This window comes from Oryzias melastigma, linkage group LG4 (assembly GCF_002922805.2).
Source record: "Oryzias melastigma strain HK-1 linkage group LG4, ASM292280v2, whole genome shotgun sequence".
Taxonomy (NCBI): domain Eukaryota; kingdom Metazoa; phylum Chordata; class Actinopteri; order Beloniformes; family Adrianichthyidae; genus Oryzias; species Oryzias melastigma.
The window spans coordinates 27,924,883-27,943,143 of record NC_050515.1 but is presented as its reverse complement, the minus strand read 5'-3'; the positions used below and the strand labels follow the sequence as shown (position 1 = coordinate 27,943,143).

The 18,261-nt window shown below is 45.5% G+C and overlaps 2 protein-coding genes across 3 annotated transcripts; both read right to left on the bottom strand.

Annotated features, from left to right (window-relative positions):
- On the bottom strand, positions 1-5,533 carry LOC112136801 (leucine-rich repeat-containing protein 24). 2 transcript variants are annotated; one of them, XM_024258709.2, is made up of 8 exons: positions 5,180-5,533; positions 4,702-4,883; positions 4,538-4,624; positions 4,264-4,455; positions 4,011-4,179; positions 3,671-3,933; positions 3,047-3,604; positions 1-1,216 (listed from the first exon to the last, which is right to left on the bottom strand). In XM_024258709.2, the coding sequence occupies exons 1-8, from the start codon at positions 5,232-5,234 to the stop codon at positions 818-820; spliced, it is 1,905 nt and encodes a 634-aa protein (XP_024114477.1). In that variant the 5' UTR covers positions 5,235-5,533; the 3' UTR covers positions 1-817. The 2 variants fall into 2 exon arrangements, with proteins under 2 accessions (XP_024114477.1, XP_024114475.1); XM_024258707.2 differs by having other exon boundaries at positions 1-1,219; positions 5,180-5,532.
- A 931-nt stretch (positions 5,534-6,464) lies between these two features.
- On the bottom strand, positions 6,465-16,548 carry lonp1 (lon peptidase 1, mitochondrial). Its single transcript, XM_024258689.2, has 21 exons — positions 16,049-16,548; positions 15,851-15,939; positions 15,629-15,748; positions 15,429-15,561; positions 13,498-13,611; positions 13,374-13,435; positions 13,130-13,259; positions 12,973-13,056; positions 12,825-12,893; positions 10,455-10,606; positions 10,249-10,387; positions 9,976-10,154; positions 9,766-9,853; positions 9,561-9,683; positions 9,374-9,490; positions 8,523-8,663; positions 8,274-8,439; positions 7,916-8,002; positions 7,330-7,457; positions 7,081-7,245; positions 6,465-6,947 (listed from the first exon to the last, which is right to left on the bottom strand). Exons 1-21 carry the CDS (start codon positions 16,481-16,483, stop codon positions 6,777-6,779), a joined length of 2,892 nt encoding a protein of 963 aa, XP_024114457.1. The 5' UTR covers positions 16,484-16,548; the 3' UTR covers positions 6,465-6,776.
- Between the last annotated feature and the right edge of the window lie 1,713 nt (positions 16,549-18,261).

The window sequence follows — 18,261 nt, the reverse complement described above, 5'->3', positions numbered from 1 at the left end:
TCTTGATTTTCTGCTTTAATGAGAACAGAGCACACCGTTTCACTGGAAAAACCAAAGCGCTGACAGGCTTCTGGAACAACAGCATCACAGTTACCATGGTTACGGAGTCAGCTGTACGAGGCAGGCGGAGGGGCTGGTCCATCTTTAGAAGTAGTTGTACTAAATGAACCATCTTTATGGTATCTGGTGCCCTGCCCCTTAATGATGAAAAAAAGTCCCATCTGAACACCACATTAACTTATACACCCCCACCCCCCAATAAAATGAGGTCAACACTCGAGGAACTAATGTTCTGGTAACAGTTTATGACAGCTGCAGGGCAGATGAATTAATCACGGCTGATCCAGTATGGAGGCCCAACAGCAGAACGTGCAGCCCCTCATGGTGCTTTCAAACTGCTGATGTCCTCAAACTGAACTGACCCCAATAGAACCAGTCTCAGAACCCAACAAGGGAGCCTCTGACATGATAAAGATGACATGAACTAGATGTTCTTTGGTGAAAAGCAGACCTCACTGCAGGATCCAATGAAAACAAGACCTTCATGCTCAAGTCCCAGAGGTCCCACTTTTCCTGCTCATCCCCTCGGGAGACGCAGGTTCTGGCACCATCGTATCTAGTGTTCAGATCAGGATGTCTGAGAGTGCTTGAAGATCCACTCGTGCTTCAGATGCACCATCCTGAAAGGCCACAGCTAAGTCTGTGGCGAGGAGAAACGGCTCTCTGGGCGAGTCTTGAAGAGAGGAAAACACTCATCCCAGCTGAGGTCCACAGAAGAAACCATCACAGCTTGGAGCTCTAACAGCAGATCAGATCCTCAGCAGTGGATCTCATAGGCAATCTGGGACTCCATGAACAGACCCGTGTGGTTCAGAAACATCCCCTCAGCCTCAGACGTCAGCACAGGCTCCGCCTCTCCTCCTTCCCCTGCCATCCTCCTCATGGTTCGAATGTCGTTGTCCGGAGGGAGCTGCTTGCTGGGGGCGAGGGTGGGGCTGCAGGTGGGGCCCGGCTCCACTGAGGCGGTGTGGCTGGAGGTGTCGGAGGGCGCGGAGCAGGCCGGGTCGGGGGCGGCTGCCGGCGGAGCGGGAGGCAGCACGGGTTTGGCCCTGTTCAGGACGTACATCTCGTGGCCCCGCTCGTCCCGGTACTCCTCCAGCTGAGCGAAGGTGGTGGGGCCGTCCGAGTAGTCGTTCACGTACAGGATGCTGTCCTCCTGCTGGTCAGAGTTCACCATCATCACTTCAGGGAACGACATTCACAGCAAACACGTGTCCTGAGATTTCAGTGGAATGATTATTACATGGACAGGACAAGTTAAAAAAAAAATGTTTACATGAGCACCAACCATCTAGGTGCACAGGTGGAGTGGGGGCTTGTAGTGTATGTATGAGCCTAAACAAGGATTCTACTTTTTTTTTTTTTTTAAGACCATTTTAATCTATTTGCTACAAGTTTAAGCTGGATGAAAGCAGAAGAAAAGTTGTGAGATCAAAGTGTCAGAGGAAAACTGTCCTATCATGCTTCCTATACTTGAAATACAGAGCATACACTACTCATAATAAGTTAGGTAGAGGTATAGTGGAAAACTCTGCATGTTGTAGACATAGTGTTTGTTTCAATTCGCAGAATTTCAAAGTAGCATTGTGATGACAGACACACCTCTTGTTGTGTTTTCCACACATTAGTCTCTGTGTGTTTTACTTATTGGAGCCAAAACCCCCAAATTTCTAAAAGAAAAACCTTTTCAATGTGGCATCAATATTCACATTCTGTGGGTATTAAACGCTGTTTTTGTCAGTAAGTCATTCCAAGTTCACTGTTCAAACAAAAATGAGAAAACGACACCACTTCACAGACGAGCAGCTCCACCTGAACAAAGTGTCTTCAGGTTGGTGGTAGACAATCAGGTGTTGAAGATGAACGTGGTGAGTCTCAAATTGTCATCAGCAGACTTGCATCAAGACAGAACTACTGTTAGAGTTTGGGACAGATGACAACCATGACCAGAACCTAAGGACTTCTGACCTCAGACATGGTTTAGCTAATCCACACAACTGCAGACCGTTTACCAGATGTGAGGGTTATAGTGTTTCAAGGCAAACCATTCACAACCGAGTCCACTAAGACACTGTTGTGAGTGGACATATGATCATGTAACCCGGACAATGCAGCAATGGTCTACTGTTCACTGATGAATCTCGGATCACCTTGTACAGAAACGATGGTTAGAGAAGCTGAGCGACCCACCAAGGTCAACATGGTCGCTAGAGTAGACTTGGTGGAGGAGCAGCAACAGTCCACACAGGGATCGCCAGTCAGTCACCAAAACTGATTTGTAGATGGTCCAGTCACTGCAGGTCCTTACCTCAGAGACATCATAGAACCATAATCTGGCCTCAATTCCACCAGAACACTCCCGCCTTTCTGTTCATGGATGATAATACTCACCACATGGTACCAGAACTGTCACACCTGGACTTTAGGAAGTGGGAGTGTCTCATATGGTTTGTTCAGCTATGACCTCTGACCTGAACTTTATAAAGCACGTCTAGGACCTGAAGCAAAGACTAGATAGGGTACCCCTAGTGACCCGACAGAACTGCATGTTGCTCTTATGGAAGAGTGGAACGCCTCAGAATAAATGAGGTTGGTATTTCCACTATTGGAAATACCTGCTATTGATTGGTCAATGTTTGTTATTTGGGGCTATCTTTCTTATAGTCCTAATTTTTGTGGTAATAAAAATCAAACCAATGAAAATAATGTGTCTTCTCTGTCATTATTAATAATATCAAAGAGAACTTTTACATATTTCATTAAAATTCTGACCAAATAGTGTTCTTTGTAATCATGTCAATAGCAATGTCCTTAACTTATTGTGAGTAGCGTAAATACTTCAACATCTTTGCTGAAGCTTCTCCAATAAACATTGACTGGTAGGCCGATCAGACTTCACAAGCCTGGACCACGACTGAGAACCAGTACTGAGGTTTTGCTGTTGTTGATGAGTTAGTCCTTTTTAGCCCTTAGAACCCAGACTCACCTTGTCAGAGCCTTCGGTGTCTTTGTCCCGCTGCTGGTGGCGGCTATATATCATGGCGACCAGCAGCAGGGCGGTCAAAGCCAGCAGGGAGATCCCCGCAGCGATGGCGGTCTGCGTGGCGGCTCCCAGGGCACTGAAGGCCATGCTGCCCAGAGCGTACAGAGGCTCCCGGCTCACGTCGGAGCCCAAAGCCGGGCCGTAACCTCTCTGGCGGGGCCAGGCTGGGGAGTACGGCGAGGACACCTGAGACCAGGAAGCCCAGATTGAGGAGGAGGAGGAGGCTGTGGACGAGTTGATGGCGAGCTCAAATGTCACCCTGGCCATGCCTCCTGCATTCCAGGCTTCACACTCATAGAAGCCTGCGTGTGCCACCGTCACATTGCTGAGGAACAGCATGCCGCTACCCGTGTCAGGGTCAAAGTGCTCGCCGCCGCTCTTCTGCAGGCTGACTTTGCCTTCCTCTGAGGGCTCCTCTGGCACTCCTGCAGGCCCCAGCTCCTGAACCAGGCCTCTGGGGGAGTGCACAACCTTACCCTGGGATGCTTTTCTCCAGGTCACCTGAAAAAACAAAAACTGTCCTTCAGGACTGGAGGATTCCAGGATCATGTGAGCTTTATCTCATACCTGTGGGCGAGGGTAGCCGGTGGCGTGGCAGGACACCCGCAGGCTCTCCCCCAGACGAACCGCCAGCCTCCGGGGCTCCAGCTGCACCAGAGGAGGGATGCACACCAGGCTGTTGAGCGGGACCTCCACCAGGCTGAGGTGGGAGAGGCGCGGCGGGTCAGTGCAGACCAACCGGCGTTCTGCAGAGCTGAGCAGCCTCTGGCCCTCCTGGTCGATCCAGCTCCTCAGCCAGTGGAGGGCACAGTCACAGCGCCAAGGGTTTTCTAGGGGATGAGACAGATTCTGATCAGCTAAGTTACTAATCAACGACCTGAGCAGCAGGTGAAGGTGTCTGCCTCACCGGTTATGCGCAGCACCTGCAGGCTCACCAGAGGCCGCAGAGATGCAGGTCCCATGGTGTGAAGATTGTTCCTGCTCAGGTCCAGCAGAGCCAAAGAGCTCAGACCAACCAGGGCCTGGTCTGCCACTGCCTCAATGCTGTTGTGCTGCAGGTGGAGCTCCTGCAGTCGCTACAGGACACAACCCCACCCGAGAAAGACCTTTCAGGAGGGGGGATTCTTGGAACACAAACAATCTCAGAGCAGTTCTCCTACCTGCAAACCGCGGAAGGTATAGTCAAGCAGGCGTGTGATATCATTTCCTGAAAGGTAGAGAATGCGGAGGTGATGGAGACCCTGGAAGATGTCTGCTGTCAGCAGGTGGATGTGGTTTCCGTTCAGCGCCAGCTCCAGCAGCTGACCCTGATCCTGGAAGGAGCCGGGCTCCACAGCAGAGATGGTGTTGTTCTGAAGAAACAGCAGATCAGTGAAGAAACGTCTGCGTTGTGTTTCAGAGCTGTGTGTGCACATGTGTGTGCACGTGTTGTACCTGCAGGTACAGGTAGTGCAGGTGTCTCAGCAGACTCAGGTCCATCCGGCGGATCTGCGTGATCAGGTTGTCCTGCAGGAAGACGGTCTGCAGACAGAGATGGGTTCACGGTGATCCGAAGCTCAGAGTCGTCTTCAGAGGAAGCTCTGCAGAACCTCACTCACCTGAGTGGCGGCGGGGATGTTCCTGGGGGGGGCCTTCAGGCCGGTGGAGCCGCACTCCACGGTGAGGCTGTAGCAGCGGCATCTTTCGGGACAGGAGGGGGACGCTCCAGCAGGAGAGGATGGAGCCAGGAGGACCAGAAGGAGGAAGACCTCCACCATCATCATGAAGCTCACAGAGGAACCTGTGAGGGAGGGGGGGGCAGCATCAGTACCAGTCAAGCACTATGCCAGCAGAACCCGTGAACTTTTGATGGAGCGCATCCTGGGGTGTTTGGGTCAGTTCTTCACACTGAACCCTATACTGTTTATGCACGCACGCACGGATCCACACGCACGCACACAGCCCGGGGGAAACTGGCGCGTTCACCTGACAAACACCTTAGCGTGCGCCCTCTGATGGCCGAACCAGAACCGGTTCTGATGGGGTAAAAAAGGGGGGTGAGTGTGTGTGTTGGGGGGTGGGGGGTGGTACCGTTACCTGCTGAAGGACGAGGAAGACTCCTCACCGCTGCGACGCGCCGCCCCCCCATCATCACTCACACCAGCGCGGAGATTCGGTTCGCCGGGGTTCCGGGCGGGGACGGGATAAGGTTCGGCCCACGTAGAACGAACCGGGTCAAACGCGATCCTTTGAGGCCGCCGCCGATGCTGCGAAACACACGCGACTGTTGTTACGTCGGGATGCGCGCAGACGCAGAGGGATGCGCGCGCACGTCGTTGCGGCGCGCTCACGTCAGGGCGACTGATGCGATCGTGCGTTTTTTGGTTCTTCAGGGTGAATGAGCGGAACCAGAGGTGAAACCGGGATCGAAACAAGCCTGAATGAGCTGTTTGGGTTCAGCTATGACGTCATCTTCAAATAACACAGCCCCCTTCCCTCCCTCAGCTTTAACCTGACCGATGAAGATCCATCATCATCATCACAACCCACTCCAATGAAAATTTTGTTTTTAACATGTTCTTGTATCAGTTTTCTGATGATTTTTAAAAAAAATTCAGCTTGAAATGGCATTTCTAAATATTTCTTTATTAAAATTGTTGTGAATCAGGTGCAGACAAAAACATGCAGGTGGATAAAGTCTGTAGCTGTGATGTAGAAGGTACAGTGGGCGGGCTATAAGCTCTCTGCTCCGCCCCATTCTAATGCATCCACATACAGACAAATAGATCCATGATAGTCTTTGTTTTCCTCTTCTGACCTGGAATCTGGATTCAAACTATACTGTACAGGTGGATAGCTACTGTTTCTCACCATTTTCATGGATGGCAGTTCATGCCCAGCTTCTGCAAGTTTCCCAGGTCAATCTTTTTTCACTTCTGTCACTTTTTAGGCCATATCTGTCAAAGTCGAGGCCCAGATCCGGCCCTCCAGATTATTCTATTTTATTGTTATTAATGGCCCGATGTTATCTTGTGCTTTTTCTAACTTGTATAATTTGACAAAAATATATTTTTGTGGAGAGGAAAATATTAAGTTATTTAAGGTTTAAGTTGATTTATTCTGGAATAATATTCATACCAGTTTTTATTCATAATTATGTTAAAAAGATACTTTTTTAAAGTTTTAGAAATTTCATTTTAGAGTGTTCAATAAATGTTTACCCTGTTTATCTACGAACTAATATGTGTTTTGGATGTTGGCCCCCTGTGCAATTGCGTTTGACACCCCTGCTTTAGGGGCCAAGGACATTAAAAGTCCATAAAAACTAGCTCCACCCACAGACAGATGGGCGGGGTTAGGTGAGAATCAAGTAGGACACAGATGGTAAAACTTCTGTTTTTAATAATTTTTGCATAAAATTACAAACATTTCAGACTCAGAGCTGCTTCAGGATGAAGATCACTCCAATCCTCCTCCTCACACGTGCGCTCACATCAAGAGTCCGCAGATGCTCCGCTCTGGTCTCGGCCCGGCCCTGAGCCTCCGCCAGCTCCCCCTGGAGTCTGAAGTGGGAATGTTTCTATGGACCTGAGAAGTTTCCGGTCTCCGCTGCAGGACTTCAGAATCCAGAGACGGAACAGAACCGAGAGCGGTGCTGAAACTGAAGAACCAGGAACCTAGTCTTGGCTGAGTTCTAGTTGACGGCAGGACCCGACGGGTCCGATGTGAACACAATGGGGTAGATCTGGCTGTAGTGATCAACAAAGTGGACCTCCAGGCCTTCAGAGATGTAGTCTGGCAGGTCTGAGAAGTCCTTCCTGTTCTCAGCTGGTAGAATGATGCAGGTCACTCCAGCCCGCCGGGCCTGATCAAGACAAGAACACTGAGGCTCAGTTCTGCAAGCGCACAAACAGAAAACCCAACAGGAACTGCTCAAAGGAGCCCCCCCCACCCCAAAGGTTCTGGTGCCAACAGTTTAAGCTTCAAAAATCACATACTGCAATGGTCTTCTCTTTGATGCCCCCCACTGGTAGGATCTTCCCAGTCAGCGACACCTCCCCCGTCATGGCCACGTTCTGACGCACAGACCGGTTAGTCGCCAGGGACAGCAGCGCGGTGACGATGGTGCAGCCAGCACTCGGGCCGTCCTTCGGCGTGGCTCCCTGAGGTGGGAGGGATGAGGTCGGAGTCATTCCTTTTCATTCAATACAAACGCAACCTGTTTGGTGGTCTGTCACTATGGTTACCTCAGGGACATGCAGGTGCAGGTGGGAGTTGAGCAAGAATTTGTTGTCAGGCTCCTCCTTCATGAGGAAAGACCTGGAGAAGGTCCATGCGATCTTGGCGCTTTCCTTCATGACGTCACCGAGCTGACCTGCAGAGGAGCAAGAGTCTCGTCAGGTGTGAAGGTTCGTCTCTGAGTGGCTTTCTGCTTATTTCAAAGTCCCACTCCCATCATCTTCTGATCTAGTGTTAACAGTAGTCTTTTGATTATGATTCTGCCATTTTTATCCAAAATCAACAAACCTGTGTCACTTTCTAAGACATAGTTTCTGCAGAGTGGCAGAAGAGTAATTCACAACAAATCAAATTCAAATATAAATTGAATAAAGAAATACTCAGAAATTCAATTTTAATCTTAATTTTCTTACTATATGTCCTCCATCATGAGATAAATGCTTCAAAAACATTTTTAAAAACCCAATTTTTATTGGAATGGATCTTTAACCTGAATAATGGGACATCTGAGAGCAATCTCACACCCTTTGCTAATACTCTCCATTAATTTGAGAGTTAGATCATAGAACGTAATGTGAGTTCTTCTCGTCTTACCTGTAACCTCCAGGGAGCCTTCTTCTTTAGCTCCACCCCCTGCTGCAGGCCGCCGTAGACACGTCTCAATGAACAGAGTGGATCCTCCTGCACGGCAGACAGAAAACTTTCAGCTCAGCCACTCTGGCTCAGAACTCCAACAGTTTTGGCTAATGTCTCATCACCTCCAATGAAAAGTCTATGTACAAGTACGTATATGTACATTAAAAAATCCACATTAAATAACTCTTTGTTTGCATGTCGCTATGCAAGTTTTTAAAAACTGTTTTGAGGCTCTACATACAAAACGTGCCGCCATCGAATGCACAAACCAAACTAAAATGTGCATTTAGCGAGTTCTTGAATGTGCATCACTCACCAAGAGCCGTCCAGGCCAGACCCATGACCACTCCTGGAGGAGTGACGTCGTACATCCGGTCCACCGTGAACAGAGGTTTCCCCACAAACTCCTGGAGGTTGTCTGGAGTCACGGTGACAGCGCTCTGCTGTCCACTCACGATGCTGAACGCCACTTTGCGGAAGACCTGAAGGACACACGTGGACAGGAGTGAGGGGTTCTGAAACTCCTGGATGCTGCAGCATGTGGAGCTCCAGTGGAGCCAATTACCTTCTCCACCTGCTTCTGCAGGTTTCTGACCCCGGACTCCCTGCAGTACTGCCTGATGAGCAGGCTCAGGGCCTCGGGCGAGATGGAAGCCTTCTCCTGAGTCAGGCCGCAGAGCGAACGCAGCTGAGGCACCAGGTACCGCTGCAGACACAGAGGGAGGGGGGAGAGTCGTCACGGGGTGAGGTCAAGGACATCGGTTCTCCTACTATAAAGGAAGAGTGAGGTACTTCTATGATCCGCAAGTGTCTCAGCTGATGGACCATCATGAGGTCAGAAGAAGTAAAAAAAAAAATCCAAAATAAAACAAAAAAAATACAATTTACACATGCACAAATTAACATTACAACAGCTTCAAACTAATTACACACAAAAATCTTTTAAAAATACGCATGAATCACCTATTATGCACAAAACCTAAGTTACACACAAATTCCATCGTGAGACTCTTCACATCTCACTGATCCATCCGCGAGTGATGCGTTCAAGTACTACTATAATGCTGGGTCATTAGAGTGTTCTTATCAGACGTTTTAAACTTAGATTGTGAATAATATCTGGTGAAATTTGAAATGTTCCCGCTTTTTTTTAAACAGATATGCCTGATAATATAAAAAAAAGTCTGAATAAGCATTTTTAAAACTCTTACAACACAAATCAAGAATACGCACGCACAAATCCTAATTTAAGCATAAATCCAGAATTATCCACCTACAAATCTGAGTGAGTCTATATTCTCTCCATAATCAGGTGTATTTTATACTAAACCTTCATATATCTAAAGCCTCAAGTCAGTCTGATATAGAACACAAACCCCCCCAGTACCGCCCCTCTAGGGTCACATGACAGCTTACCTCAGCGATAGCTAGCTTTTCCTGCGCCACATATCCCGACACGTTGATCATCTCCATTCGATCTCTGAGGGGTTCTGGGATGGTGTCGGTCACATTGGCTGTGCAGATGAACAGAACCTGAAACAGACCAAATAGAAAGTCAGCTGACACACACCACAGCCGGATCTTCACCTGTAGCCACACACACCTTTGACAGGTCCACTGGGACGTCCAGGTAGTGGTCCAGGAAGTTGGCGTTCTGCTCTGGATCTAGAAGTTCCAGCAATGCCGAGGAAGGGTCACCCTGGTAACCACGGCCAATCTTATCCACCTGGTGACACCATTAAGAACATCATCAGACTGGTTCTGTTGCAGTTTAGGAACCAGAGCCGGGGAACCATCATCTCACTGACCTCGTCTATCAGAACCAAAGGGTTCTCTGTCTTGGTCTTCTTCAGACATTGGATGATCTTGCCCGGCATGGCGCCCACATACGTCCTCCTGCAAAGAAGTTTCAACTTTCACATATCTGAACCTTTCTGTGCTCCATAAGGTTCTGCTCATCCAAAAGTCTGGACCTGACCTGAGATTCTGGACTCAGAAGCAGATCTGTGGCTGCTCACCTGTGCCCTTTGATCTCAGCCACGTCTGTCATCCCCCCCACGCTGAACCGGAAGTACTGTCGGTTCAGAGCTCTGGCGATGGAGCGAGCGATGGAGGTCTTTCCCACGCCGGGGGGGCCGTAGAAGCACAAGATCTTTCCCTGGGTGGAACCCCTCAGCTGACTGACGGCGATGAACTCCTACAGAGACGGACCGCCGCTTTAGTCTGACCAGTACTTTAACGGACAAACACAGACAAACGCCACGACTGTATATGTAGAGGCGTGTACTGACCAGAATGCGTTTTTTGACATCGTCCATTCCATAGTGGTCCTCCTCCAGAACCTCTTTGGCCCGGTCCAGTGCCAGGTTCTCCTCACTGTTGGTTCCCCAGGGCATGCTCGTGAGCCAGTCCAGGTAATTGCGGGTCACGCTGGAACACAGGAGGCAGAGGTGAGCTGCGTCTGCGGCGTGTGGGCGGAGCTTGAAGCAGGACTCACTTGAACTCAGAGGAGTGGTTGTCCAGGAGAGCCAGCTTGGTGAGCTCCTCGTTGATGACCTCCAGGATGTTCTGAGGAACGCTGCGGTCCTTCAGCCTCTCCCTGAACTTCTCCTCGATGGCTTCTTTGTCGTCCTTCTCCAAACCAAGCTCCTGAAATCACACAAACGCCGTTTCAGTTGAGTTCTGTTCTTTAAGTGTGGCGTCATGTGACCCTCAGGGATTAGTTTTTAAAGCGTGAAGATGGGGGCGGGGTTTGAAAACTGTCAGAAATTGACTGAAACAGTCTACAGTGGGTTGTAAAAGGGTTCAAATACTCTGATGTCCATGATCAGTTCCTGAAAATTGACTGCAAATATTTTTCTGTCTGAGAACACTGATTTTCAATCTTTTCAAAATATAGTAGAGTAAAACAAAACGACTAAGGATACAGGAAAAAAATCGATGTTTTCGTTATATATCGCAACATTTCATTTAACAATACCTGTATTGATTTAAAATGCTGACAAGATAATTACAAGCGTCCTTCAGTGCCTGACTTTTGTTTTCTACTTAAACCCCCGACCACTAGGTGGCAGCACAGCACACTGAACCTCTCTGAGCAGCTCTACACTGTGACCAAAACAAGATCCAGTTTTAGAACAGTACTTTAGTTCAATTGTCTTCTAGGGTCACATATCAAAGAATATGCAAAAGGATTCTGGTCTGTGCTTAATAAATCTTTTGCTCATTTTGGCCAAATATCATATTCACAAATGTGAATTCTCTGTTTTCTCAGGTTTTATTGTATTTTTTCTGATTTCAATTTGTATATTGATAGTATCCGAAACTCTGAGAAACAAAAAGCAGTCAAAATCTTGTCTGTGTGTGAAAGATCGAATATTTTAACATAAAAACTAATCCCCTGGCTTATTTCTATTCTGTTTTCTTGTATTGAAATATTCCCTTTATTGCACAACTGATTGTAAATCTCTGTAAAATAAAAAAAAATGTGAAAAAAGGTTGTTGAAAAAAGTTCCTCAATCATACTTTTCGAACCTTATTGGTTAAGGCACATTAATTACACGTTCTATTTTCTATACTGAAAAATATCTTGTTGTGGAAATCAGACAATATTCACAATCCTCTTTAAGAACAAATATATTTTAGTTTACTAAAATTAAAGCACCATTAATTTGCTTGGGTAAAATCAACTTGTATATGAGATACAGTTGCAGTAATGTTGTAATCATTAAATAAGAGGAAAGTTGCCATTTTATTACAATTAAAGGAGTATTAATATTCAGGTAGCTTTTTTTTCCTAAGTCATTATCTTTAAAAAATTGTGAAAAATTGCTCTACTACAGTTTTGGAATAAATCGTGATACACATTATGTTGTGATATATGTATCATGATAAATATCGTATTGCCAGACTCTTGCCAATACACACCCCTAAAAACAACACTTCAGACAATTTGTTAATCGCTCTAAATGAAGAATATTGTTGAACTTTAGCAATATAAACTAAACAACCAAATGCGTTACTGTCGCAGGAAGTAAATACATTTTCAAAGTAAAGTGTTGGTAAAGGTTCTCATTTTCAAAGTAAAAGTATCAATTGTTTTTTTCTTAGATTAAAACAACATAAGACTGAAGATCAGTTTGATGAAACCAATTCTGGAAAACAGATTTTGTTTAAATTTAGTCAACAATTGAAAAAATATTTATAATGAAAATGAAATTAAGAATATTTTGAAATTTTTGTATGTTAGCATGATGGAAAATTTTTACCAGAACGCATCTGTAAAATGATTATCTGAAGTGTGGAAGCTTTTTGGTATTTCCTCTAAAGATATAAAAAGTCAGTTTTTAAAACATGTTTTTTGTTGGAAACACTGTGAGTGTTTTAATGTTTTATTGAGGTATTACTGTGTCTTTATTTACCATTTTTTTGTCATTGGTCTACTGAAACTGTAGTCAGCTAAACTTTGAGCATTGAAAAACTGAAGAACATTTTCAGGATTTGTTGTTAAATGATCCAAAGTAACAGGGATGTTTATGTTTTATTTACGGCAGAAATTAACCAGGAAGTTGACAGAAAATCTGAGTATAACATTGCGTAAAGTGATAAATATCATTTATGTATTTTAAAATCTTTGTGTTTTCATCCATTGTTTTGTTGATTCTAAATAAAATGTATAAATAATAGTGTTTAAATACACAATATTTTGGTTTTCATTGAGTAAAAAGACACACATATAGCAACCATTCAAACATGAAACATTAAATAGTAAGAATTGTGGTTTGATCTGTAAATTGTTGATCTTGATTAATGAATGATGAAAAAGTAACAATCCACCCCGCTGGGTTGTAGTGAGTGACAGACGTACCTTCTTGATGATCTTCAGCTGCTCCTGCAGCAGATATTTCCTGTGTGTCTGTTTGATCTTCTCCTCCACCTGAAAGTAAAGCACAGACACAGGTGAACACCTAAGCACCGCCCTGTGCAGCGCTCAAGCCCTGCAGGTGACCCCTGACCTCTCGGCCCAGACGCTGCTGCAGCTTGCTGAGCTCGTACTCCTTCTTCAGCAGGGACAGGGCCTTGTAGAGACGCTTGGGGATCTGCAGAGAGCGGAGCAGATGTTTGCTGGGGTTCATCCACGCTTCCACCAACATTTCTGGATCACGCTCTCACGTTCGTTTCCTCCAGGACGTCCTGCAGCTCGTGCGACTCCGCCCCGGTCAGAGCTGCGCCCATGTCGCTCAGGTAGATGGGGTTATCCACCACTCTCTGCCCCGCCTGCATCATCTGCAGGACTGACTCCCTGAGGGCAAACGAGATGCAGCGTTATGGTTTCATCAGCAGGTCCTACAAGACCGGGGGGAACGAGTTTTTGCTTCGTCTCACACACACAAGCCATTCAAGAGGCGGGGCTTACCTGTAGAGGGGGTTCAGAGCAATGATGTCCCTGATGGTCTTCACAATCTCTGCGGTCAGCGCCTGCACAGATCCACAGTCAGCTCCAGCTGCACACTCGTTTCGCCGTGTGAGGACAGACGTACCTTGACCTCCTCTGTGACGGTGAACTGCTCGTGCTGAACGTTGTCCACTTCCACCATCAGGATGTTGGAGGACGGCAGCGGCTGCAGCTCCGGAGTCAGGTCAGCACCTGAAATCTGGACCACAGACCAAACACAATTACGGCATTTTTCAGATTATAAGTTGCAGCAGTCAAATGCACAATAAAGACAAATAATATCATATATAAGTTGCACTGGAGTTTAAGCTGCACTTTTGGGAGAAATGTATTGAACAAAATATGATAAAGAACACGCTTACAACTTAACTAAAGTCTTCTTCTGTAACGCAGTCAGTAGCAAATACTAACACACACATCAACGGTGCCCTCCATTGACCGCTGCCATTTAAAAAAAAAAATCACATACAGGTCGTACCTGAACTATCAGCCAAACTAAGCAAAAGAACGTTACTTACACTCCAAAAAAAGAAAAAAAAAACACGATACAATTCTGATCTCTTCAAAACTGTGTCAGAAATCATATCAAACTGAATGACAGTCCAAGTCAGAACAAAACCTTGTTTTGTTTTTGTCTTTATGCAACTCAATTTTATCTCAATCGGGTTTCCCAAACCTGAGGCGACACGATTACTCTGACTTTTCTCATATCATCTATCATTCGAAAGAGATCAGAGGTTTTCCAACTTCCACAGTGAGACATCAACTGTCAAACATGGAGGAAGGAGTGTGATGGTATGGAGAGTTTTGTTGGATTCAATAGCTGCGTTTACATGGATACAAGTAATCAAAATAAACGCCTGATCAGAATAAAAACACGTCTTGTAAACACGCCATTTGGAATGCTCTGGTCCAATCAGACTCATTTGGATCCAAATTTCCTTCCAATCAGATAGTTGGGTTATACCGATTGTTGATCCGATCGTGGTGCATATGAACAATCCATTCCGATCGCGTGTCATTACTGAGCTGGAGTTTATGTCATGCTTAGAGGGTACGGCAGTCTTTGGAGCGCCAACAGGACCGATCGACTCCGCGAGCTAACCGTTTCTCTGAGCAGAGCAGCCGAATTCATAGCTTTCATGTCTGCGGAAATGCCGCTCCGAACAGTCCTGAGAAACTGTGCAAAAAAACCAAAACAAAAATCACGTGAGTTCATGTTTCCAATCACGTCCAAAAAAATAAAGGCTGATGTTATCCCCACATCTTTACACACAGCCAAGATACACATTGCTGCACGGATTTAGAAAATTATGATTGAACAGTCACTTAAAAATATTATTAATAATGAAAGCACACTCAGAGTATCATCTCCGTCTATGCAGCATCTTTGTTTACAAAGGAACTCTCCGTTTCTTCTTCTACAACTATTTCTGGCAGTTTAGACAAATGTGCTCATGTCAAATTGATTTATTTTAATCAAGCATGTAAACGTTTGTTACAATCGGATAGTTTTTCATGGTCAATGTGTACAGTTCCTTTCTAATCTGATCTTTGATCTGATCAAGGACAGTCTGCACAATAAGAGGAACCGAGAACTAGCAGAACTACCACAGCAATCTGCATCTCTCTGCCATGAGCCTCATTGGTCAAATGACCCAAAACATGAATCCAAGCTATGACATGACACATATATTGGAATCGAGCAGTGAAAGAAAAATCCAGGAACAAAATTCACCAGATTTGCACCGCCTTGATATTTTGCACCAACACTCTTCTAGCTGTAGGTGGTGAACGTGTTAGTAAACAGTAGTAAAGAAGAAGCCCCTCCCTGCTTGTGAAGTGTGATTACCGTTTGCTAAACGCGTGTTCAAGAATGTTCTTTTAGCAGCATTTCTTTTTAAAATATAACAAGACAAGTTTTTCATTTAAAGTAGAAAAACTGGAGAGTTCTAAAACTCTGGACCGGTACCTGCACAGACACCCACATACTCATTCACACGCCTCCATGCTCACCTTTTCCTCCATCCGCTCCCTGCGGCTGGATTTGGGTCTAATTGCAGGCTTGGGTCGGGGTTCCTGTTCAGACTCGGACCACTCCGGGGGCACCTCCTCTGGGTCTGCATCCAGCTGTTTATTGATCCGGATTCTGCAGCAGGAGGAAACGGTGAATTGCAAGGTAAAAGGGGATTTGAACCAGCGGCTGCAGGTCGCACCTGCGGTGACCCATGACGATCATCCTGAGCTTGTCTCCCAGGTCCTGCATCTCGTGGATCTGAACAAACGTCCCGGTTGAGTAGATGGCATCTAAAGACTCGACCACATCTGACTCGTTGCTGCAGACACACACAGGTCAGGTCAGCGGGATGGGGGGGGGCAACACCTGGACTGGTTTCATCTAAACACCCAGCTGGTCTTAGTGCAGCAGGTAGATCTACCTGTCGTCTCTCTTCATGAAGACTCCGGCGTAAGGCTGAGCCAGACGGACCTTCCTCCTCAGCAGCTCCATCAGATCTTTGTTCTTCACCTGGGGGGTCATCACATGGAGAAGATACATGATGCTCATCTTCAGGGAGATGCTCAGGTGTGCAGAGGTGAGTTCACCTGTAAGGCTGACTGGAACCAGGAGCATTTACCTCAATGATCTTGATGAAGCGCGGGAAGACCGGGTTCCTGCTCACTGCGATCAGCGGCACGTTGGGGAACACCTCCGGGACCATCATGGGGGTCAGGGCGGTCATCTGCGGCCCACCGTACCCTGACGCCCCGTCTCCCCCCGACTCCTCCGCCCCAGAGCCCGCCTCGTCCCCGCCATCCTCCCCGGAGAAGCCCGCTCCACTCGCCCGGTTCCCGAACCTCCGAACCGGCGAGGTGAAGGGCGAGCAGACCGACAGGTGGTGGGTATACTTGGGGAGGGGGCCGCCCGTCACCCGCAGCCAATGGCGGGTTCCGGAGCCCAGCGGGACCCGACCCAGGGCGGCCGTGCGGGTCTGAGGGGTGACGGGTCTGAGGAGCAGAACCGCGCAGCGAAACCGCAGAGCAGAACCCCACATCCTCATGCTGGAGGACATCTGACACGTGACTAGCGCTTCCGTCAACGCTTGATGACGTAACTGGCAGAGGAGCTTCTAGCAAATTGGAGAGTTAACTAACCAGTGACCAGCATTTCTACAGTTTTATAATTTCTATATTTACTATATAAGCGACTCAACTAATGAAAAAAACATAAAAACAGTCAATATACAAGTTATGGTTTGTTCCAGTGATTGTAATACCCCTGGCTTTGTTCAAATGTGTTTAGTTTGTACACTGTTAATTGTTAATTTAACTGTATACTTTTTATTTAATAAAAAAATAATAAATATTGTTTTTTAAATTGTAAAAGACGTAATGTTCAAAATTCTTCTTCCTTTTATTTTAAATGTCAAAATGTAGCACATACAAAGAATCATACCTACAAGACATTCCAAGTAATGAGCCTATTATACAAGACCAGGCTTCGAATGTCCTAACAACTTGTGTATTTGTAAAGAATTCAATTTTTTTATTATACAAAACAATTTATTTGTGAAAAAGATAAAACACTGTTTTTTGGTTAGCATATTTAGATTTATGTATGCAACATTTAGCCATAATTATCAATTAAATAAGCCAATATATTTTTCCAGAATTAATATTTTCTTGCACAAAATAACCAAAAACAACATGTTCATAAAATAACTTGTAATTTGAGCATAAATGTGTTGCTATAAAGCGTGTTCAGTCTTTCCAAAATGTGCATGTGAATGAACAATGCCAGAAAACATGAGGCACAGTTTCAGGCAACGCATGGCAAAAAGAATAGTTAAAATCTATATCTTTTTGGTTCAAAATTCTTCTTGAAATGTACTCAAGAGATAGTAAGAGGAATTGTTGTCCCAGTGGAAATTATTCAGAAACGATGACACTTTTTGCTAACACAAACATTTTGAAAGACGTTTTGTAGATGTATTAATTTTTAATGCAGAGGCAAATAAGTATTTGAACACCCTGGGATTTTGCAAGTTCTCCCACTTAAAAAAAAATCTGGAAATCACATAACATGATTATTCAAAATAATTTATTTGCATGGTGCTCTTGTGATGGTACTCCAAATGTTCTATTTTGGTCTCGTCTGATCGCATAACATTCTCCCATGATTCCTCTGGATCATCCAAATGGTCGTTGGTAAACTTAAGACAGGCCTGGACATGTGCAGGTTTAAGCAGGGGAACCTTCTATGTCATGTGTCTCAAACCATGATGTCTAAGTATATTACCAACAGTAAACAGTGATCTCAGCTCTTTTCAAGTCATTGACCAGCAAACATAAGAAAACAATATTTTTCCACACCATCCTTATTTTTTCTAATGGATTTACTAGAATTAATCCAAACTGAAATTAGAATCCTGTCATAGACTTTAGATCGACAGAGACATTGCAGTTCGTCTGTTCTTGAGCAGGAACATCTTTAAAGCAAATGTTGCATCAGTTCTTCTCTTTCTCTGCATGAAACCAAACTGTTGAACACAAACGTTCATTTCTGATATCAATCTAGCTTCTATTACTTGTTTTCCATTGATCTGCATCTCTTTAATCTTTTGTCTGTGTCTCACTTTTTCTTATCTAACTTTTTTGACCCCTGAACGTTGCACCACGATTCTTATCCTAAACAATCTCTTTATCTGCTTTCTTCATCCCATTCAACACATCAAGTCCTCTGAGTCTCCCTATCACTTTAATTGTAGCTGTCCAATCATTTCCAGATCTCCCACAACCATTTTTAATCCTCCCTAAAACCCTCATAGCACTATTTATTTCACATCTAGTT